The sequence below is a fragment of the Trachemys scripta genome, chromosome 1 (assembly GCF_013100865.1).
Source record: "Trachemys scripta elegans isolate TJP31775 chromosome 1, CAS_Tse_1.0, whole genome shotgun sequence".
Taxonomy (NCBI): domain Eukaryota; kingdom Metazoa; phylum Chordata; order Testudines; family Emydidae; genus Trachemys; species Trachemys scripta.
In genome coordinates, this window is record NC_048298.1 from 261,731,378 (window position 1) to 261,755,465 (window position 24,088).

The following is a 24,088-nucleotide window of genomic DNA, read 5'->3' on the forward strand; positions in this document are numbered from 1 at the left end:
AGCAAGGATGACTGGGTGCAGATTCCATCTGGCTTCCTGACTTTTCCTATAAATAAACCTTAAACCCACCCACCCCCCCTTCCACCCTCAGTAGATGTCACATTCTGTGCCCTACCAGTACATTGCAAAGTTCACGAAAGGAGTCAGCGCATCTGTCCGACTGAAGAGGTGCAAGCTCAGAACTGACTGCAGACGCAAAAGGGACCCAGCGAATCAGGCTCTGTAGCACTCCCATACAACCTCCTCCGCACACTTTTGCAAAGCATTTGGGAACAAGGGTTTATGTTTGCGCCACCCGAGATGCAACTGGTTATTTGCTTGTAGGCATCTGAAACCCGTCCAAATGATGGTGAAACTTTTTTTTTTTACGCCAGACAACAAATTTCCCGCTGTGTAATCTATTTTGTCAGAAATCAAAAAGGTAAGAAGGCATTGCATTTGCACAGAGAACTTAAATAGCAACCCTAAAGACGCGGAAGAAGAAAAATAAGATCCAGTGCTGTCGATTTCAACCCCCCTCTTAAAGGAAATTCGATACCCTCCAGAAACAAGTAGAATGAATTATCTACTGTGCGGCAAATCACCCCTCTCCCTCCCCCCCCCACCAGTCCCTTCTCTGTGATCACCTAAATAATAATAATAAAAAAAATAGAACACAATCATCCACGGTTCAACATTCCAAAGGAAACTCCATAAAGCCACCAAATCCAGCATGAAACGCTATAGACTGCAGGGGAGGAAGAGATGCATTTAAAATCAACGTTAAAAATGGCGTGGAGTATAATTACCTCAAATTGCTATTCGCTTGACTCCCTAACACTAATTTTATTCAAGCCATTGGGACACAAAATAGGACGAAAGCGCTCTTCCCGGTTGCTAGAGCAGGTGTGTATGTGTTTGTGTGTGTCTGTGTGTGTGTGGGGGGGCGGGGTAGAAGGGGAGTGTTAAACTTTCAATCTCAGGAGGAAGAAAGAAAGAAATTAAATAATCAGTTTAGGGGAAAGCGTCTAAATAGATCGACAGCTTTAATGCCAACATTTTTAACGCTTGCCCTGTACGTGGATTGATTTTTTTTCTCCAGCATTCCCTCAGCAGATGGATTTTTGCCACTGCAGCTCAGCAGAGGGTGTCAGATCTTTGAGAGTGCACCAGGTTGGAACGAGCAGCGCCTCTTAGCAACTCTCCCTCCGTGTGTGTGTGTGCAACTCAGAAACAGAAGAAGAAGAAAAGGGAAAGAAGAGAGACCGAGGAGAGAAGAGAGAGGAGGGAGCGAGAGAGACTGACAGAGCGAGAGGAGAGCAGAAGAAGAAGGGATCGTAGGAGAGGAGAAATGGACAGCCAAAAAACGCAGCGATTGCAGAATTTTTGCAGCGCCATTGGTTCGGCATCCGGTCCTTAGGCTGGGGCGTGATTTCAGCACCAAGGGGGACTGGACAGCACCCAGAAGGGGACTCCTGGGCACAGAGCAACGGCAGCAGCAGCAAGGAGCCCGGCTTTGCAACAGAAAAGCAAGGTCAGTCCGAAGCAAAGCCATGCACACAGGCAGCTCTTCTCTACCACCGCTGCACTCCCTGCCTGCTTCTCTCTAACATGCAGTGGCTGCTTATAATTGCTAGCATTATTCCTGTTCCAATTAGCGAAACCGGCCAACAGAGATCTACTTAGCTTTTTTCGGGAGGCTTCAGGAGGGGTTGAGGAGGGGGATTTTTTCTACTTTTTCCTTTTTTTCCTTTTCTTTTCTTTTCTTTGTTTTCCTTTTTTTTTTTTTTTTTTTTTGCGTGCCTTGCAGTACGTGCCTGGATAGTTTGTGGATATAATTATTGACTGGTGACTGGGCTGTTGCAGTGTATGTGGGGGGAAGAGAAAGGGATAAAGGAGAAAAGAAATCGCCCCCCACCCCAGCCTCCCTACCCCCCACACGTCCCCCTCCTTTGGTGGTGGTTCGGACATCTCCTCTCTCGAATGAACTGGAATTGTTTTCGGTGTGAGGATGATGGTTGCTGTTACTTTGTGATGACATCGGGGATGAATTGTTCGGTTTAAAAATGCTGCTTTGGATTCTGTTGCTGGAGACGTCTCTTTGCTTTGCTGCTGGAAACGTTACAGGGGACGTTTGCAAAGAGAAGATCTGTTCCTGCAACGAGATAGAAGGGGATTTGCACGTAGACTGTGAGAAAAAGGGGTTTACCAGCCTGCAACATTTCAGCGCCCCAACTTCCCAGTTTTACCATTTATTCCTGCATGGAAATTCCCTGACTCGACTTTTCCCTAATGAGTTTGCTAACTTTTACAATGCAGTCAGTTTGCACATGGAAAACAACGGTTTGCATGAAATTGTTCCTGGGGCTTTTCTAGGGCTTCAGCTTGTAAAACGTTTGCATATAAACAACAATAAGATAAAATCGTTCAGGAAACAGACTTTCCTGGGGCTGGACGATCTGGAATATCTCCAGGCAGATTTTAATTTATTAAGGGATATTGACCCGGGAGCATTTAGGGATTTAAACAAGCTGGAGGTGCTGATTTTAAATGACAACCTCATCAGCACCTTACCTGCCAACGTGTTTCAGTATGTGCCGATCACCCACCTCGACCTCCGGGGAAACCGACTTAAAACCTTGCCTTATGAGGAGGTCCTGGAGCAGATCCCAGGCATTGCTGAAATTCTGCTGGAAGATAACCCTTGGGACTGCACTTGTGATCTGCTATCCCTGAAGGAGTGGCTGGAAAATATACCCAAAAATGCTTTGATCGGCAGAGTCATTTGTGAAGCTCCTACTAGGTTGCAGGGCAAAGATTTGAATGAGACCACAGAGCAAGAGCTGTGCAGGAAAAACAGAGTGGATTCTAGTCTAGCTGCTCCCCCTGCCGAAGAGGAAACCTGTGATCCTGGTCCCATTCCAACCCCCTTTAAAATACATGGCATAGAAGATCCTGCCACTCCCGGATCTGCTCCAAACGGAGGTACAAAGATCCCAGTCAACTGGCAAATCAAGACCCGACCCACTGCTGCGGGCTCGACAATTAGCGTGAAAAACAAGCTACCGACTAGCATGCCCTGTCCGGAGATCTGCAGCTGCGATCAGATCCCTGGCTCGGGTTTAAAGGTTAATTGCAACGAAAGAAATGTGAGCAGTTTGGTAGCTTTGAAACCCAAGCCGTCCAATGTGCAGGAGCTGTTTCTGAGAGACAACAAAATACATACAATCAGGAAATCCCACTTTCTGGATTACCGGAAACTTAACCTATTGGATCTGGGGAACAACAACATCGCTACTGTGGAGAACAACACCTTCAAGAATCTCTTCGAGCTCAGGTGGCTCTACATGGATAGCAACTACTTGGACACTTTGTCCCGCGAGAAATTCACCGGGCTGCAGAACCTAGAGTATCTGAATGTGGAGTTTAATGAGATCCAGTTGATTCAGCCCGGCACCTTCAATGTAATGCCCAAGCTCCGAGTCCTAATCCTCAACAACAACCTGCTGAGGTCCCTTCCCGTGGATGTGTTCGCTGGGGTCTCGCTTTCCAAGCTGAGTATACACAATAACTATTTCATGTATCTCCCGGTGGCGGGGGTATTGGACCAGCTCACGTCCATCACCCAGATCGATCTGCATGGCAACCCGTGGGACTGTTCATGCCCGATTGTGCCTTTCAAACAGTGGGCAGAGATGCTGCGCCCCAAGGTGGTCATGAGCGATCTGAGGTGTGAATCCCCAGAGGATTTCTTTAAGGAGGATTTCGAGTCCCTTGCCAACGACGTTATTTGCCCGCAGCTCAAAATATCGCCCACCTTCACTTCCAATAACAAAAACAGCACCGGGTTGGCAGAGACAGGGACTCACGCCAACTCCTACCTAGAGACCAGCCGGGTCTCCATTTCGGTGCTGGTCCCAGGACTCCTGCTGGTTTTTGTCACCTCCGCATTCACAGTAGTTGGCATGCTAGTGTTTATCCTGAGGAACAGAAAGCGTTCTAAGCGGAGGGACGCCAACTCATCTGCATCTGAAATCAATTCCTTACAGACAGTCTGCGATTCTTCTTACTGGCACAACGGACCCTACAATGCAGATGGAGCCCATAGAGTTTATGACTGTGGCTCTCATTCTCTATCAGACTAAGGACTGGGGTCGGACAGGGGGCGAAAAAAGTAGGAAGCCAATTCAATTTTGCAGCGAGCAATCCAGTGATTAAAGAATCCCTGATCTGTGTATTGCTGTCTCGTCTGCTAACGTCACTGCTAAATAACGACAAGGGACGGTTCTTAACCCAAACTACCTTCTGTGAAAATAACACACACACACAAAGCAAAAACTGTGGCGTATTTCAGTGAGTGAAGGCCGGTTTTTTCAACGGACCCTTTAAGTATAGCGACACTGAGGCGGTGCTTCGTGCATCTGACTGTGTACTACCTTAGTTTGCAATGGAAAGCAAGGTTCAACTTGGTTAAAGTCTTGCAGGGGTACCATTGTTTTGTGGATTAACCCAGTGTGGATGGGCGGCGGTGGGGGGGGGGAGGGAACCTGGACGGTGGCCTCCTCCCCTTGATAACAAAGCAGGAGTGAAACGTTGCACGAAGGCATGAATGTAATGTAAATAAACGACTGATTAAAACAAACAAACAAAAAAAGTGCTGCATGGCTCGCATGGATACAACGCACCCTAAGGACGCTCCTCCAGCACCCAACTGGAAACAGCGTCTAGTTCACACCACCATCCCTCTTACCTGATAAGTCCCATCGTATCAAACTTTCTATATACAAAATACAGTATAATAATAAAAAAGTGCCATTTCGCCATATTTTGTGTGATCGATAGGCAGTAGATAGAGATCGTACTTTTACTGTGGAAACAAACAAATGTAAAGATTTTATTTAAGACATATTTGCATGGATATTCTCATTGGTTCATTTTCTGAGTTGAGGGTGGGGATTTACTTTGTTGGGTGAAGTTCTTCTTTTTGGTTCGGTTACCGCTTTTTCTTTTTAAATATACATATCCAACAATGCCTTTCCATCTGAATGTAAAATTTAGTACCCTTGATTTCTATTATGGTAACCGTGTAAACATTCAAACAAAAACAAAAACAAAAATAAGAGGCAGTAAAGCATGACCAATTAATGTCACTCTAGTGCTTAGGCTGCAAAGTTTAATGGTAGACAATTGTGTGCTGTTGTAAATCTTACTATAACTTGAGGAAATCAGAACTGAGGAAGCAAGTGAAACTTACTAATTCTATTCGAGGATTTTATAATGGCATATTTTTTCAGTATTAAAGTGAAAATGTTTTCAACTCCGGGTCCTTACCATTTTTCCAGCACCAGTTTTTGCAAGTGGGTTATTTGGTTTATGGGGCAAGATTCTGCTTTCAATGCTGAGTATCCCTCGCTCTCTCTCTTCCCCATCACCTCACTATCCCCGATGTAAAAATATCACGCAGCACTTCTTCTTTTCTGTTTTGTTTTTTATTGAGTCAGTGAATACCTTTATTAATACCGAGCATCTCTCGCTGCTGCTGCTGCTGTTGCAAACACTGCAGATATATTAGGAGTGTTAATGGAAATTAGATTTAATTGACTCTGCATACATCGGTTTCATTAAGCCAAGCCAGATTTCACTGGTCAGCATTTCAAACCCATACGCAGCCCCTGTCGTGTCTGCTGCTGGCAGTTTGGCTGGAATATCTGCCGGGAATAGAGAAACTAATTAGCGAAGGGAATTTCCCATCCTCAGCCCCAGTTGCTGCACCTTTTAATATTAATACTTGAACTAATTACACGTAGGTATGCTGTCCAACTTCAAACCGATCTCCTTTGATTCCGTCCTCTTATCAGGCAGGGCCCTTTAACTAGATGGTATATGTAAAGGTAGAAAGCCGCAGCAAACCAATTGTATCTCAAAGCTGGAGTCCCAGTGGAGATATGAAAAAAAAAAAAAAAAAAAAACAGTCAAGTTGCTTCTGGCTTTCTCCAGGCAGAGAATCCCTTTAAAGAGTAAAACACCTAAAGGTACTAGCTAAACTTCAAATACTGATTCGGTATGCTTTGTAGAAAATGTCCACCTTTGGGATATGTGGTGGGAAAACAGACACACGTATACACCCATACACAGTGCAGCTGATAGCCTGATACCCATTTTACGACATGGTAGAAGCCTCACCACTATTCTAGCAAGTCTGAAGCGTGGTAGACTGTTCTTCTAATCTAGACCCACGATCCTGGTTATGGAAAGATGAGTAGCCTCCTACAACATGTCTGGATGTTTCATTGAAGTTGGTTTGTACAAAGTTTTGATAATATATTTTTTCTTAATACAAACCATTACTTCAGGGACCTTCACTATTTCTGATGACTTCTCCTTTGCTATAGCGATTGTTCTGCCAGAACATTCTGTGTTAGACAAAATGATGACTCACTAGAGTCGTTCGGATTTACTCCTCCCCGTTTATTAAAATAAGGTCAAAAGGTGTTTAAATGTGAGTTCTTAACGCCTCCTTAGAACACCATCAGCTTCAGTTAACAGAGGATACAGCAGGCCTTCCTGCATAATGTGGGGTTGTCCTAGAATCAGTGGTATCTTGTTACCTTCCAAATAGTTTCACTCAGTTTCAGTTAGAAAATCTAAAAGGCAAAGAAATCTTTCAATTAACGTTCAAGCCCTTACATTTTAAAAGGGTAATGCATTTAACCCCAAACTGAGATTAATGTATTGGTGCCAATTTAAGAATTGTAGAATTTTTTAATGAACTGGCTATTTACCAATATATAATGAAGACCTTCAATGTGCCTTTTTAAAAAGTATAAATGTACAGAAATAATAATATAAAATAACTGATGCACTGGTATATTAAATGACTATACATAGCTAACATATATGATTAAAATTCATCAAATGTTTTATTCATTTTGATAAAGTAAAGCTTCCTTGATGATACACCTCTTCCCTGATATAACACAGCCCAATATAACATGAATTCGGATATAACGCGGTAAAGCAGCGCTGGGGGGGGGGGGAGGTAGGGCTGCACACTCAGGTGGATCAAAGCAAGTTCAATATAACGCGGTTTCACCTATAACACGGTAAGATTTTTTGGCTCCCGAGGACAGCGTTATATTGTGGTAGAGGTGTAGTTATTATATAAGACACATACATAATACAAATGGTACCACAACGGTGTTAGTTTATAATTATTGCATAGACTCTTGTTTCTTAACTTTTAGAAGAGCTGTTTAACTCTAGAAGTCATATGTGGTATGTGACGTATGTTGCTTCCAGTTGACTCACTCTTCAGTTCATCAAAATAAAAGAGATTTCAGCAAGACCAGATGGAAAAAGAGGAAAAAAGACATAGATCTCTTGTTTAGTCCTATAGCTTAAAACAGAGTATTTTCTGCCTGCTGTGAAGCTAAGAATAGCCTAGAACTTAATCTGTTGCCATAGAAATGTGTGTTTGTATATATGGTAACCTTTTTCTTGCTTATTTAGCAGAAAGATGAATGAAATTATCTAGTAGCAAAATGGTAATGTAGTGAATGGATGGTATGTATTTTTTTAGTAGGTCTGTGCTATTGGAACTTCCCTGCACAGATGCATGTATTTATATTCCTTTGTTAATTCTTACCTGTAGTGACAAGGTATTTTGTCACTTTAGTTACATTAATTTCATAATGGAATGTTTCATATGCAGCTTGTAAGCTTGGGGAATAGTGGCTCAACTTCAGTGGGAGCTTGATCAGATCCTATGTGAGAAAGGAGAAAAAGCCTAGGCTGCTAGTCCATAGTAGTAAAACTCCCACTGACCTTAAAAGGTGGGATTTTCAAAAGTGCTTAACATAGGACTAACTATGCCCCCACTGAAGTAAATGATAAAACATTAATTATCTACAATGAGAACAAAGTTAGGCCAGTGTTGAGTGCTTTTGAAAACACCACTCCAAGTATCTAGTGAGACTCCAGGTGCCTAGTGAAGATTTGATAGACTTCATATGTTCAACAGTTTTTTCCTGTATCGTGTCTTCTGAAAGCTCTTAGATAAGCAGACATCTCTTTATGGCTTGGTCCATGACAATGCATGGTGTAGAGGTTTAATTATAATATTTAGCTTAGTTAGTATTTGGTTTGTTTGGGGTCTATTTTTATTCGAGTATGATCCACATCCCAATAGTTTTGAATTATTGAGATCAGCAGACTGCTTGTATTCATGCTGAAACAGAGTTGTTTAAATATAATGGACCAGATCGTTTGGCCCAGCTCCATTCCCTTTGCATCATTCCTGCAGCACAATTGGTGTGGAAAGCCACCAGTATCTCCATGGCTGTTGATTCTCCTGGTGTAATGAAGCCTCCAGGAGATGTAGCAATGGCTCACTGGCTCCTATACCAGCTTCCCTGCTGCTCTCATTTTAGGGGTGTGTCACACTCCAGCAATCTCCAGTTGGCATATAGTCCCTTGATCATCAGTATAATCCTCTTAAGCTACTCTAAACTATGCTGGGGCTAGCTCCAGGGCCAGTGCAGTTCAAAGCCACCTTTCTGATGATCCCCACTTTTTCCTGTACCAAGTTTATCTTGACCCACTAGAGAATGTGAGCCAATGTGGAGGTGTTGTAATATAATATAATATAATATAATATATAAATGACTAAATCTAGCAAATTAGGGATCATTATCTGATCATTCAGCTAGAGATACAGTGCTTTCATTGGTAATTTACTGTTAACTCAAAATAGAAGCTAGTATTTAGCTCAAACTGTTCAACAGCTTGAGGAACTGCCATCACATTACCTCATTATTGCAGGGAAAAATTATGTAGTGTGCTCAGTAGCACCACTATGAATAGGGTACTTTGACATTGCTGTTCTGTGGTTAATTACTTTGCCAGTTCACATTGCACAGGACTGAGTGGCTTCAACTACCTCACAAAGATATTGAAATGTTTGTACATATTTATTTGAATTTATCCCTTTTTATATAAAATATAGGAGCTGATCCTTCAAGTGTTCACAGTGCAGAATTCCCAGAAGAGCAAATGGGAGTTCCATGTATGGAGCACTGGCTAGATCAAATTGGCAATTGGTAGTGGAGAAAAGATCAGAAATATACAGCACATTTCTATGAGATGCTGAGGCTCTTGAAAGGGGCAGAATGCCACCAACTCCCATTGGATTCGGTGGGACTGATAGGTCTCAGCACCTTCCAGCATTTGGCCCATAACTTGAGCATTAGGCTCATTTTTTCCCCTTATAAATTGTTAATGGGCCTGATTGTGCAATTCTTTCTCAGTCCCATTAAAGTCAAAGAACAAATCCTGTGAGTTGTTATTGAGCACCCACAACTCAAATTGATTTTCATTGAGGTTACTCTTGTTCAGCAGGACCTCCCAGTCTTTGGCCTAGTGGGGGTTGTGCCTGGATAAGGACTGTATTACTTGTCTCACTGTTGTTTTGCTCTTCTTGAATCAGTTCGTATGCAGTGGTGGGACCTTTGATTTTTAATAAATTTCTACCTCCATGTCAGGGCCAGCTCCAGGCACCAGTTTGGCAAGCAGGTGCTTGGGGCGGCCACTCCGGAGAGGGGCGGCATGTCCAGCTATTCGGCGGCAATTCAGCGGATGGTCCCTCACTCCCGCTTGGAGTGAAGGACCTTCCACCGAATTGCCGCTGCAGATCGTGATCACGATTGCGGCTTTTTTTTTTTTTTTGGCTGCTTGGGGCGGCCAAAACCCTGCTCCATGTAAACCCCTCATTGGTATAGATTGCACACTAGAACATGACAGTTTCTAAACTCTGACTTTTTTAAAAAAAATCAACTAATGAGGAGGTTAATACTCTTTATTTATTTCAATACAGATTTGGATAGTAAAGATGGTCAGACACAGCTGAGCAGCGCAGCCATGGGTAGCATTGTGGGAAACAGCTGGCAATTTAAGGTAGATGAACTACTGAAGTAATACTGAAAGTAATTGTCCAATGTGTAGAGCCCTAGAGTAGGAAAGAGGAGTTCTGGGTTTTAGTCCTTGCTTCACTACTGACCTGTGCGGTGAACTGGTAAAAGTAACTTAATTTCTCTATTTCCCCTCCTATCTTGTCTTCTTAGATTGTTAGCTCTTTGGGGGAGGAACTGTATCACAGTGGGTGTTTGTACAGTGCCTGACACAGTAGGGATCTGATCTCTGATCTGGGGCCTCTGAACATTACTGTAATATAAGTAATACATAACAATAATAGAAATGTGGGAGGGAGGCCCAGGAAGGAACAATATAAAGTACAATAAAATAAAGCTATTTTAGATTTAAGGCTCCAGTGTTTTTCCGATTTCTATAGTTTATCAGGCTGGTCAAATAGACAGGTCCTGTAGAAGAGGAATATTTACCACATTTTTTTTTTCTATTTCATTTGCTTTTTTTCTATGTCATTTGCCTTTTTCAATCTCTGTTTATTTAGCTACAGTCTCACCTCTTATGCAATAAGGTGATGAAGTGGATGATGGCAGGTTCTTTGAGACAGGAGTCATATGACATGACCCAGTGGTAGCCGACAACAGATTGGATTTTTGGTTTGGACAGTGATTGAATACTATTATTAGTAAGAGATAACTTCAATGGAATAGAACACAGGAAAACAGTCTTCTGTTTCTACCCAAATACTAAGGCAACACTGGGATGCTTATTGGGGCACATTGCTCCTGTGACAATGTAAAATTGCAATGGCTCTATTTCTTTTGACTGAGTGACTGATGCTGATGTCACATACAGTGGTGTAAATCAGGAATATCTCCAAAGATATCAGCTGAGTTTTAGTCTTTTTAAACTAATGCAAGTGAGATCAGAATTAAAATTTTTAACATTATTAATATTCACCTCCTGCATTCTGAATATCCTACAGTATCATGACATTTACCCAAATTCTTCCTTGTGAAACTCCCTGGATGTAACTGAGGGCAGAAATTAGCTTATTAAAGGGCATGTCATCCATGAAGTACAATTTTAAAAGTGCACTGTACATTTATGACCTGTGTGGTTTCTTACAGTTTTACATTGTTATCTGAATAATGGTCATCAGAGCAATAATGAGAATCACTGGCATGGATTTTCTCTCATATAACTGGGCACTTCGGAACAACAAGGAATGCATTTCTGGTGTTTGGGAAATTTATTATGAACTTTAGTAAATAATGTTGAAAAGCAAGTGCCTGCAAGAGTGGAAAAGTGCAATCATTCATAAGAAATGTATTAATGGGTCTCATATCTGTATTATAAAAAATAATTTTACAAATCAAAACAAGGAAATCTCTCAGAACTGTGCATTTTGGAGACATTATTGAAATTTTATAACAGTACTGTAGGCCAATCAGAAACTTTCATTTATGTGATCCATTAAAGGTAAATGCTTACAGCACCTGTTGGACCAAAGAGAGCTTTAACCTCAGTAGAATTTATTACTTCTTAAATTATAACTGAATTTAATATTTTGGCTTCAGTTGGAATTGTGCCTATATATTTGTGGGCAGAATCTTGGCCTGAAAGTGTAATGGTTTTAGGGGAACAAGTCCCATTAATTTCAACTTCAATGTTGTACTTACAATACTAATTTTATGGTATTGGCACTAAGGAGATGTTCGTTTTAGAGATGGACCTGAATCACAAAGTTAACACTTATAATCAGTTTGCACATATTTTGGGTTTGGTTGGATCCAAGATTTTGGTTTGTCTCTTTATAGGTAGGGAAACAAGCTGTAAAGTTCAGCTCTGGATCTGAACTTCTCCAAGGAGCGGACTCATTTTTGATCCAGTATTTTGGTTTAATTCATCTTTAGTTAAAATACAAATGAAATGTTGTGTGTTTTAATTGATTATATTACTGCCAGTATTGGCTAATAAGTATAATGCGACTGACCATGTATTGTGTTAGCAATTTTACAGTCCAATCCAGCTCCCTTTGAAGTCAATGGCAGAAATCCCAGGTCAAACACTCAATGCACAGTATTCTCAAGATGCAACATTTGATAAAAAGGAAAGGAAAATTTTTAAATGGCAGCTAAAGTGCATTGTTGGAAATTTATCGTGCTATTTCTGCCAAGCCATAGATAATAAAAAAGTACTACCTAGTTTCAGCAGACTTAATAGATGCACAAAGGTAATATTTGTTCTAATTTGATTATGTCTATTAAGTGTTTGGGGGGTGGTGGGGCGGGGAGGGGAGGGACAAGTAGTTAGTGTGGAAAGAAAGCACTTTTTCACTAGGCCTATTCTTTTGGAACTTAACATTTTGTTGTTTCATGAGATTAGTAATAGGTTAATATTCAAATAAAATAATAATAATACTTTGCATTCCAAATAGAACCTTCTTCTGATATTACTTACATTGGTATTTCAGAGGTGTACCTCCATTGGCATCAGTGGAGTTGTCAAATGAGTTGGTGGTCTGAGTCCCATCTCTAGTCAACGAAAGCCTATATCACACACTAATTAATATCATTACAATTGACATGAATCGGCAAGCCCTACTGGCATTACCCACAGAAAGGCTAGGGATTTGGAGAATGAATCATCTTTTCACTCTTGGGTGACAGGGTCCTTTACAAGGGGTTGATCCAATTCTCCTTCAAGTCATTAATGGCCAAATTATCAAAAGTGCTTAATACATTAGTCATATATATATCACAGTGGCAGATGTTTGTGATGAGCTTTCTGAAAATCTGGCTTAAGGAATTTTTTTCACTGGTATTGCTCTGTTAATGTATACTGCTGAACATCAACTGAGGATCTAGCCCAAGAAGAATTGGATTAGGCCCCAGATTAGGGTTGAGGTTTGTGCTGTACCTATTCTGTTGACCAAGAACAGATGTCAGTATCCAGAATTTTTAATTCTTGACTTTAACCTTTTAGGGACACTAATAATTCACATAAAAATGTAAAAACATATCAAAATAATTTTACTAGGTTCAATAAGAATTCAGATTAACAGAAATGTTGTCAACTCCAAGGAAGTTGTGATGATGGCTGATAATGGAAGTATTATGCTTCCAATCTTACTGCAAAAAACTCCTATTACACAAAGTCTAGTCTAAGAAAATGAGATGACTACACCTTTCTCTTGAAAGTAATTTTGAAGTTGTGAAAAGAGGTAGTGGAAACCTTGATTGACTAAATCATGAATTCTTAAACGGGAGTCAAAACTCATTTAAAAGTTGTACTGTATCAGTCAGAACTTTTGCTGAAATAAATCTGTTGGAGTAAATCTGTAGTTTTGCTGATTTATACCAGCTGAGGATCTGGTCTTTTATCTTTAGCATAGGCTAATAGATTTGGCCTATTAGAATTCTACCACTGATGATTTGGCCCTCATGTTGTTTAACTTCAGAAACATCAAATGTGGTTTTAAATAAAACAAATGTGGTGGTCTGGCTTTTGTCTTTCTTGAACATCAGTCTGTACCACCCATCAGTTGTAAAAACCCTACACTGAACTGCTGTGGAATACAGATCCTAATATTTATTTATTTATTTTTGAAGTCTAAGACTGATGAAGCACAATAGGGAATTGCGTACTGGATTTCTCAGTACATTAGGCAGTCTGTGTGTAACAAACAAAAAACAATTGGAGATTTCATCACTAATAGACTTTTATTCCTTACAAATTAAACATATTAAGTTAATTCTGTAAGTAAATTTTAATTATTTTTCATATTAATATAATAATTTAAACCAAATACTATGCCTGGATATTATTTTCATTACTGCAATATCTTGCTTCATAGATTCAGTATATTTATTAAAATTCTTATTGCACTGCACTACAAAATGGTAAAATAGTTTCAATTCATTAACTTTTCTCTGACTTCTCCATCTATCAAAGTGAAGTTGCAAGCTTGAATTGTATCATATAATTTGTGTAACAAGCCATTTGTAAATGATTGCATAGATCCTGGTAGAACTTTCTAAATTGCAGTGCTATATTTTTAGCAATTTCCCACTTGTGAAATAGATACATGGAAAATCAATTGTAATATGTATATAAGCCTTCATGAAATGTGAAGGAAGATTTTTTGTCTTGCTATTGCTGTAGAAATTATGAAAATGAGGCATTAGTTGTAATATAAAACCTCACCAATGACTTGCAAAATGAGAATTTTTGATTTGCACTTCAAGTCTGAACTTTAAGGCAAAATACATATTCCAAACCAAAAGTAAAAGCAGTCTCAATTCTATATCTCTCTATTTTAATTCTTTCTGATAAAGAACCATCAATGAACAATAAATACATATAGACTTTCAGATTGCTGTTCAGAAATTATATCAAGATTAATAAGAGAACAGAGAAAAGATGAAGCAATGGTATTGTAGATAACTTTATTTCTAAGAAAAAAAATCTAATTCCTAGTAAATTGCTTAAAGTATGGATTAAACTATTCCTTCTAAATCCTGTTTGCATATGAACACCCCAGCCACACTTTAACTTAAGAGTCCTATTATGAAGTTTTTTGCACCTACCTACCTCAGTGTTTGCAAAAGGGTGGCTGTACTTATGACTATGCTCACGAAAAAATCTTAGCCTGATTCTGATTTCATTTACGCTGATGTAATTCAGCAACAACTATGTGAAAATCAATTTGGGTGAGATTTTCAGATGGTGTAAATTGGCATCATCATCTTAGGATCTGGCACAACAATTACTAAGTTATACCAATGTAAAACCTTTGCAAAACCAGAGTCAGGACTCATATGCTGTTTGCTTTGTCTGTCACATGCCATGTTATAAATTTAGGGCCAGATCCTGCATTCTTTTCATATTCAAAACTTCCACTATTTTCAATGGGACATTTAGATATGCAAGGAATGCAGGATTGGGTTCTCAATGGGCTATACTCTGCACTCAGTTGCACCTCCATTTTGGAATTACACAGCTGTAACTGAATCTAATTCATTTTGTTTACCACCTCTACAACTTTGTTTATTAACACATTATAACAAAAAATAATAGATACCCATCACCATGGGATAATTTGCATTATACATATACAATTTTAAATATTTTTAATCTTTGTTTTGTTATGATTGAATAGGTCACTTTTGTAGATTCTATTCTAAAAGGACTGGGAATGGCTGAGCCATTACAAACATTGAATCTATCTCCCCTTATAAGTATTCTCACACTTCTTATCAAACTGTCTGTACTGGGCTAGCTTGATTATCACTTCAAAAGTTTTTTTTTTCTTTTTTTCTCTTAATTAATTGGCCTCTCAGAGTTGGTAAGACAACTCCCACCTGTTTATGCTCTCTGTATGTGTGTATATATATCTCCTCAATATATGTTCCATTCTATATGCATCCGAAGAAGTGGGCTGTAGTCCACGAAAGCTTATGCTCTAATAAATTTGTTAGTCTCTAAGGTGCCACAAGTACTCCTGTTCTTATATTTAGGTAATACATATAAATATCTTAATTTTTCAAAGGTGTTCATCACGTGCAACTTCCATTGAATTCAAAGAGATTTGATTTGTAAGTGTTCAATGCTTCTGAAAATCAGGCCATTTATACAGATGACTCGGCCTGAATTTAGGAGTTTAAATTTAAGCACACACATGTGGAAATTTCGGCCTGTAGCTTTCAGTGTTGCACAAATGAGATGTGCAGTAGGATATATTTTTCTCTGAAGGCAGAAATAAATTTCCACTTTGATCACCTGCTTTCTAATATCCACAGTGGCTCATTAGTTAAATTATTAGTCTCTCAAGTTGGAGCATTTTATTGGAATAATTGAGGTCTGTCTTAACAGAAGGTCAATTCCGTACAAAGAAAATATGTGATATTGTTCTGGTCTGGTCAATCAGAGCACTTTTGTACCTTTCACTTCCAGATGTTTTTCACTCCTTAGCTGGGTTTGCTGCATTTCAATTGAACACATTTTATGATTGTTTTGTGTATTTGCATGTGTATTGTCTATCTGTGGAGTAGATCTTAACACCTTCACTGCCCAGTTTAACTATGTATGTGTGTTGGGGTTAAACAGGAAGGTGTATGATATAGGCACTATTGGGAAATGGGCAAACTGGTTTAAACCAGAATAGTAAATCCTTCTCTCAGGAAATGGAAAAAACTACTTCAGTCAGAGTAAGAATCGGTTTTATTCTCAGTTCAATCTCTGAGCCAAAACATGCTTGAACTTTTAACGCCAAATTCTGAAACAGCCTTCTAGGGGTTGTTCCATCAGCCCAGAATTACTAGAGTGTGTTAGGATCCACACATTCACTCCCCACCCAGGCAGATCTATTATGTCATGGGTATGTCTGCATTGCAGCTGGGAGTGAGCTCCCAGGCCTAGACAGACAGACTTGTGCTAACGGGGTTCAAGATTGTGCACATGGGGCTTAAGTTAGCAAGCTTAAAATAGCAGTGTGGATGTTGCGGCTCAGGTTGGAGCTCAGGCTTTCAAGCCCCCCTGATTTCTTAGGCTTGAAAGACAGCTCCAGAACTAGGTGCAGCATCCACACTGCTATTTTTAGTCGACTAGCTCAAATGCACAATTTTTAACACCACTTTTTAAAAGTCTACTTTTGATTTACAGATGTTTAAACAAACATGGAAATTATATTTTCAGTTGGATTTTTGCATTCAGCTAACCAAATAGCTTCATTTTATAACATAAATTATAAATTGTGCTGCCAATTAAATGGTAATGTGACCTAATCCTTTTTATTATATTAATAACAAATGGACATAGTGGATGTTATTGAATTTTAAACGTAAGTTTAACTTCATTGATTAAAAAGTGCTTTAAGGATGTTCAGCACACTGTGCATTTGAGGCCACGCCTGAACAGTCAGATAAAATCATTTTGAACCACTTATCTACAATCTGCCCCCCCAGGAGGTCATTGCAAGATCAGGGACTATTATATACTACATGTATAGGCTTGTCAGAACTCTATTTTTATTTTTATAATTTCAACAGATAATATTGATGGGACTTTTTAAGTGTTTTTTGTTGGGGTTTTTTTTGTAGTTTTTGTATTGATTTTAAATTTTCACAGATGTATGAAATTTTGAGTTTTAAGCATTTTTAAAATGTTTATTTTTATCCATTTAAATATTCAGAGTAATTGGGGAGGGATCATATAATTACTTAATGACAGTAGACATCGAGATTCAAAATTAAAGCTTTGTGAGCTGTTAGAACACAGTCAAAATGTATGAAGTAAGGATCCTTATATAGATACATAATACCTCTTTTTATTATTCATTTGGTAGTTCAGTCACTGATTCAATAAGTTTGTAAATGGCGTTTTTCTTACTTTGTCTATCTGCAAATGTTGATTATTATAATTGATAATACATTTTGTTTTGTTTTTTTGGGGTTGGGTATGTACTTTGAAATTGACATTTACTGACACTGACTCGTTCTAACTTTATAATCAGGTGTTGATCTACCAAAGAAAATCAGGATGTCCCAGCATTTAGGAGATCCCAGAGTTAGTGGCTCCCAATGTTTCAAACCTTCATAGTGCAGTGACCTATGAATACAACAAACCATACCCGAGGACATGGGAGGGCACCAGGGATATTCCTCAATTTTGCACTTCCCACATAGTGGCCAGCCACAGTTGCAGCAGCCCAGAGTGCTTGCCCAGAGGCACCTGCCAGGGCTTGGGGTTTCAGCCCTGCTCCTGCTGAAGCCCCGAGTCCTGGCAGTTGTGTCCCATAGGGCTGAAACCCTGAGACCCCTCTCCCTGCTGGGCAAAAGCCTGAGATCCACCCCCTCCGCTGGGCAGAAGCCCCGAGACCACCACCCCGCTGCAGGTCAGAAGTCACAAGCTATCTCTCCACAATCTGGTAGGTGAAGAATGGGTGGGGTGGGGTATAGGAGGCTTCACAAGCCACACTTTAACGGTAAAAGAGCTGCATGTGGCTCACGGCCACAGTTTGGCCACCTATGTCATAGCCTGATTCAAGTCATTGGGTTAATGGCTGTTATTGCCAATAAATAAATGAATAAATAAATAAATAAATAAAATAAAAAACCCCACCAACGCTCCCCCCCAAAACACCCAGTTGACCAAGATATGTGGTTGTAAATGGAAGGGAATAGATAATGTTTTTATTAACTAGAGATAGGTGTTCAGCCCTGAAAGAGCTCCTAATGTCAAACAATAAGTGTGCTAGCCTGGCTTTTGAGGCTGTTATCAAATTAATTAAATTGACTCTGAGCTCTGTGGGAAGATCAACACATACACAGGCTGTATCAGTTCCATCAAATAATTCTTTCCTGTAATTTGTAACACACTCTGTAAAATATAAATGTTTGTGTTAAATATTCAAATGTGACTTCTTTAGTAGACGATAAGTACATATCTTCATGTTGTTTGGAAAACTTGTCAGGAGGAGAACACTCAGGTTATCATTATGATCCCATTTTTCTAGAAGACAAGCTTTTATTATTATTATTATTATTATTATTGGATTATACTGTTTCTTTTCCTGGTCAAACACAAGAGAAAATGTCCCAGATAGATTTACAAGTGCATCTTGCCTTCAGATTATATGACAAACTACAAGAGTCTTGTGAAAAAGATTTTTGATTTCTTCATGTAGCAGAAACACTGTCTTTGCAACTCTCTTGCCACTGATAACTACAGTTATTGTGTGTTTAGCTTAAGTGTAATATGCTTTGCTCCCATTGCTGTGCACAAGACTTCAAACAATCTAGCAGTGAGTGTTACAAAAATTATAACTTTATCTGCTGTCTTCAGGATACCAAGCCTTTTGGCTCACATATGCTTAGCACCTACTGCTTCCTTACATAAAAAAACAGCAGTCCATATGGCATTTAATTGTACAATTTGTACTCTGCAAATTACCTGGCAGTACTTGCCTGTCATTGCCATTGCTCCAATAATTGCATTACCTGCACAGTTATGCCATGATAATTTGTTACAATTTATAAAGTTATCGAGTGACTTACAGGTGTTTTTTTTTTTTTCTGCAGTGGTTTGACTTGGAAGTTATTTAAATAGTTTTCCTATATATATATATATAAAACTTGCAAATACATTAGCATGAACGGATGTATAATTTCACTCAACCAACTGACTTTCAAAGCTGATACTCTTATAGTAAATGTATCAGCTGAAGCTTGAAAGCTTTGGACATATCAGTTTTTCTTCTGCTCATCGTATTATTTGAGAATGTGATTCACTTATTTTGTTCACAGCAGAATCTTTGTGTATTTCCTGACAAGCTCTAGTTGTGTGCAATTCTGTATCATTGTGGGGGTAGGAGTGGGGAATGGACAGGAACAGAGAATAGCGTGCTGTGATTTGAAGGCATTGGAAAGGATTGAATTTGGGATGACTGCATTACTCACAAGAGGTAAATATCATCAATGCTAGGGCTCAGACAAGTGAAAATTTCAGTACTATATTGGGAAATTCCATATTTGGGTGTAAAGAAAGACATATTTTGGAGGCATGCTACAAATATATATCAGAGAGACAAGGTGGGTGATATCATATCTTTTATTGAATCAACTTTTGTTGGTGAGAGAGAAGTTGGTCCAATAAAAGTTATTACCCCACCCACCTTGTGTCTCTAATGTTTTGGGACTAAAAAAGGCTACTACAAGACTGCACACAAATATATATTGGCATGCCACAAAAAAAGTGTGTGTAGTTTGAAGCTGCTTATGCTAAATCGATTAGTAGGCTGAGCTAAGTAATATCACAGGCATATGATAAATTAAATGTATTGCATGGATGGCATCACTACATATATGGTATATAACTACCTATATCTACTAATTTCACTAGTGAAAATAACAGCATAAAGGAGAGAGTGGCTATCAAGGGACTGAAGCTCTCAAATTAGGAAGCCCAATGAGGACAAAAAAACAGTCTGTTGAGCATCTGCCTGTCTGTACCCTTGCCAAATCATAACTGGAGTATTTGGTTGACCATGGGAGGATAGGATAGAATGGGAGGACAGGAAAAAAGTTTCCCAAAGGAATTTGGCTTTGTAGTCCATGGGAGGAGGGGCGCCCATGTGCAAGTCATCTCTTTGCAACTTACCATTGCATAAATAATTTGCTCTTAATATGCTTCCACAGCAAATTGGCTTCTCTGCAAATTGGTCAGACTGCTGCAGAGCCAGGTCTGCAGAGCATCTTTATATGGCTCAAATGCTGCAGATAAAATCTAGTGACTGACTCTGTGTAAGGTGTTGTCTGATATCTTGTATTGGCATGGGGGAAGGGTCTATGTTTAAATACACTCCCCTGCGTCTAATTGCTGTGAAATGGGATATTGGAGACTTCAAAGACGGTCTCTTAATGTTTTTCTTTCAACCTTCACTGTGAATCATAAAGGAAATTTCATTAAAAACCCATGTCACATTTCAGTATCATTAACAGTTATGTTTGCAAAGAAATGTATGGAGTGTTGACTAAGTAATTGTCTTTAATGTCAAGAAACTAAAAATTGGTGCATTGCTTTGAAAATGTTAGGTTTAAATATTTTGCCTTGAATTCCAAAATGGAAGGATAGCAAGAATTGCAGATGAAATGTGGGCTCATATTTTCTCTCTTTATGTGATATGCTGTGTCTTTTCTCCCCTCTTGCCCTTCTCCTCTTTCTCACGCTTTTGGTATATAATACCACAAGGTAGAACAAAACATACTGTCATGATTTTATGACTGTATGTCTTTGGATGTTCAATAACATGTTATATTTGCATCTCATCCTTATGTGATGAGACATGCCATGTTGTGACAAGACTAGGCTTTTTCTAACAATGGAGATAGTATCTCTTTCCACAGTCAAAGCAGCAAAAATCAAGTTTCACTGAAAACCTGCTCTGAATAAAATTCAAGAATACTAGTTTATTGTTTGTGTGTAATTAAGGCACAAACATAATATTATACCTCTTCTATGAGACAGTATGTTGTGAAAGGGCCACTCTGGATGGACTTTTCTGTTATGTGGAGCCCGAGATTAGGAGCATTTTATTTTAGATAACTTTCTGATGTAACATTATGATTATGATGGGACTTGATCAATAGTCTATTGGTTAATGGGAGTTTTTCATTAATTTCAAAGGGCATTAGATCAGGCCTTTTATACATATGTACTGTAAATTATGTACCAGATTTAATTTACTCTATAATCAAATCAGTTTATTTATAGTATTATACAATGTTTATTGACATTATTGCAAAGTCTCCCATTGAGTACAGTAAGCAAGGACTCAGGCCCTTTGATCGGAGAGAGATCAGTTTGGCCCAAAGCTGAGTGAAAAAACAGTGAATAATGAGATTTTATAAAAGCAATCTATACCTGTTAGGGATAATGTGTACTACAGAAGAATATATTTATCCTAAATAATACTGTTGGTTAATAAATTATATTTTGAATCACTCAGATAGTACATAGTGTGATCTTTTATCTTACTATTTTCAGTATGTTTTATCTAAAATTTATCCCAGTCTCATCAAAATGATGTTAAATTCATGCATATTTTCCACCACAGATTTGTGAATTTTAAAGATATTTTTATATTTACACATAATTAGAAATAGCATAGAAATTTACTTGTATAATCTGTACTAACTCCTGCATCATTTTGTTGACTGTTTATTCTTTTTATTGTGATAACTGTTTTAAACAAGTACACTTTTTAGTCATTTGAATAGCCACCAAAATATGCTCCAGAAAACAAAAGTTATTGCTGTAAATCAATGCACTTTTTGGAACATTTTTTTTATAAAAAAACAACCCCCTAAACAAATGTGGATAAGGCAAAGTACAAATAAATATTTTTGTGATATCTACTGGGAAGAAATATTTGCATAAAATGACTAGATACATAGACTTTTCAGGCTATTATTGAATTTTAAACAAGAAAAATAAATTGGAATGCATAGTAATTGTAGTCTATTAATTTAGTACTATAACATCCACTTCAATATTGTAAGCATATATATTTAGACATTATAATAAACTTGCTTTGTACTGTCTGAGGAACCAACAACTCAGTTTACCTTAGATAATTGTAAGCTAGAAATCATTCTTCAAATGAAAGAAAAAGTGAAGGGCACAGAAATATTGTAGTACACTAAAGTCTACAAATGGATAGAAAACAAAAGATGTGTAAAGCAATTGCTGTCTGTAAGGCATGTAATATGACAACAATGCCATACTAATACACAGTAAACATGCTGTGTATCCCTGAATCAATTCTGTGATGAGTGGCTGAGATATATCTGACATCACAATTCCACTCAAATATTAGCTGTCTTGAATCCAAATTATGTTTAAAAAAACAAATACGTTTTCATCTTATTTTCCTGCATTTCTCTAAAAAAATAAGTTTAAAACTAAATGAATAGAAAGACATGTTTTTCTTAAAATTTGGTAATATCTTCAAAATACAAAACACAGGGCAGTTATTCAAAAGCTATCCATGTATTCCAAACAATCTTGCCTATCATGTTTACTTTCAGATTATCAGACTCTCTGACAATATGTGACACTTAGACATACTTTACCTGGGTAGTATTTCCCTCTTGATTAGTGGTTCTCAAACTTTTGTACTGGTGACCCCTTTCACATAGCAAGCCTCTGAGTGTGACCCCAAGTATAAAGTATAAACACATTTTTATATATTTAACACCATTATAAATGCTGGAGGAAAAGCAGGATTTAAGGTGGAAGCTGACATCTCGCAGCCCCCCATGTAGTAACCTCGTGACCCCCTCAGGGCTCCCAACCCCCAGTTGAGAACCCCAGTTCTTGATGCATACTGGATGGACATAAACAGAAATGGATCCCATAGATTTCAATAGGGCCAGGATTTCACTCATTTATTTGAGAATTTGGCAACCAAATGCCTTAGGCAGCTATGAAAATCTCAGACTTTGTATCTGTGGTTGTGTTCCCCCATGTGACATAACATGATAATATGTGTGATATGAGCTGAGAATATTCTATATTCTGTAAAAATTAAATGGATTCACATATGTGTATTTACTCTTGCTTCAGATAACAAGTTTTTATCAGTTTAATTCTTAAGTGCAATACCCTGGCACATCTGGGGTCACATCTAGAAGAAAGAACTATTTTTCCAGTAAATTATGGTATATAAATATCCTGTATTCAAATATATTCTATGTTAGATGGGGCAAAAAATATGGGAGCATGGGGGGAAAGATAATTTGGCTTTAAAAATATCATGCTATATCTGTTTTGGTTTCTTTGTCATATTGTCAATAAGATTGTTCAAGAACATTCAGAAAGCAGCATCCTTTACATATTTACCAAATCATCTGACAAAGTCTGAAAACAGAGTGCTGTGCAGATTGGCTTGTAGGTGTATGGGGATTTTTTCCTCTATTTGTAGTCCTTTCCTATTTATTCACAGCTCATTTCACTGTGATGGACGTTCCATTCTGGACTAAAGGGCTTTCAGATATTAGTCCATGTTGATTTGATTACTGCTGTTTTTGCAGCTCAATCTCTTTCCTCCTTTAAAGGGCATAGCCTTCCCTTGATTCACACGTGGAATTCCCACTGATGTCTAAATCTCATTTATGTCAGTTGGAGTTCTACATACAGAGCAAAAAGAGAATGTTCCCCTAGTAGCTATTATATCTTTCACTTGTCTCTTTATGGTGTTGCAGAATTCAGAGCATATGCTACATTTCCTCTTGTTTTTGGTTTTATTAATGTGTGCGTGTCTTTATTTGTCTTCACATTTGAAATATAGTATTATTTTCTTTAGAAGCTGATTCCTAATGTGAAGTATATTCACCTCCTATGCCTGGTGGTTGGGACTGGAAATTAATTGTACTCCTCATTACCGTAACTGACTATTTGAGTTTTCTTGATATTGAAACAGCAGTATCTCCTATCTTCCTAGTTACTCATTCATCTTTTTTCCCATTTCTCAATTTCATCTCCTTTTTTATTTCTTTGTTATCTTCTTCCTCCTGGTATTGTGATATTTTGCAAGAAAACATCCTTTTCTTGTGTTCTTGTTGTATTTTAAGTCCATTTTGGTTATATAAGGCTTCCTTACTTCTGATTTATCTATGTGGATAAA

At 38.3% G+C, this 24,088-nt stretch overlaps 1 protein-coding gene across 1 annotated transcript; it reads left to right on the plus strand.

The window, feature by feature from the left end:
- The first annotated feature begins 1,256 nt into the window (after window positions 1-1,256).
- SLITRK1 (SLIT and NTRK like family member 1) lies at window positions 1,257-5,296 on the plus strand. Its single transcript, XM_034758277.1, has one exon. The coding sequence runs from the start codon at window positions 2,046-2,048 to the stop codon at window positions 4,122-4,124; it is 2,079 nt and encodes a 692-aa protein (XP_034614168.1). The 5' UTR covers window positions 1,257-2,045; the 3' UTR covers window positions 4,125-5,296.
- Window positions 5,297-24,088: the final 18,792 nt, after the last annotated feature.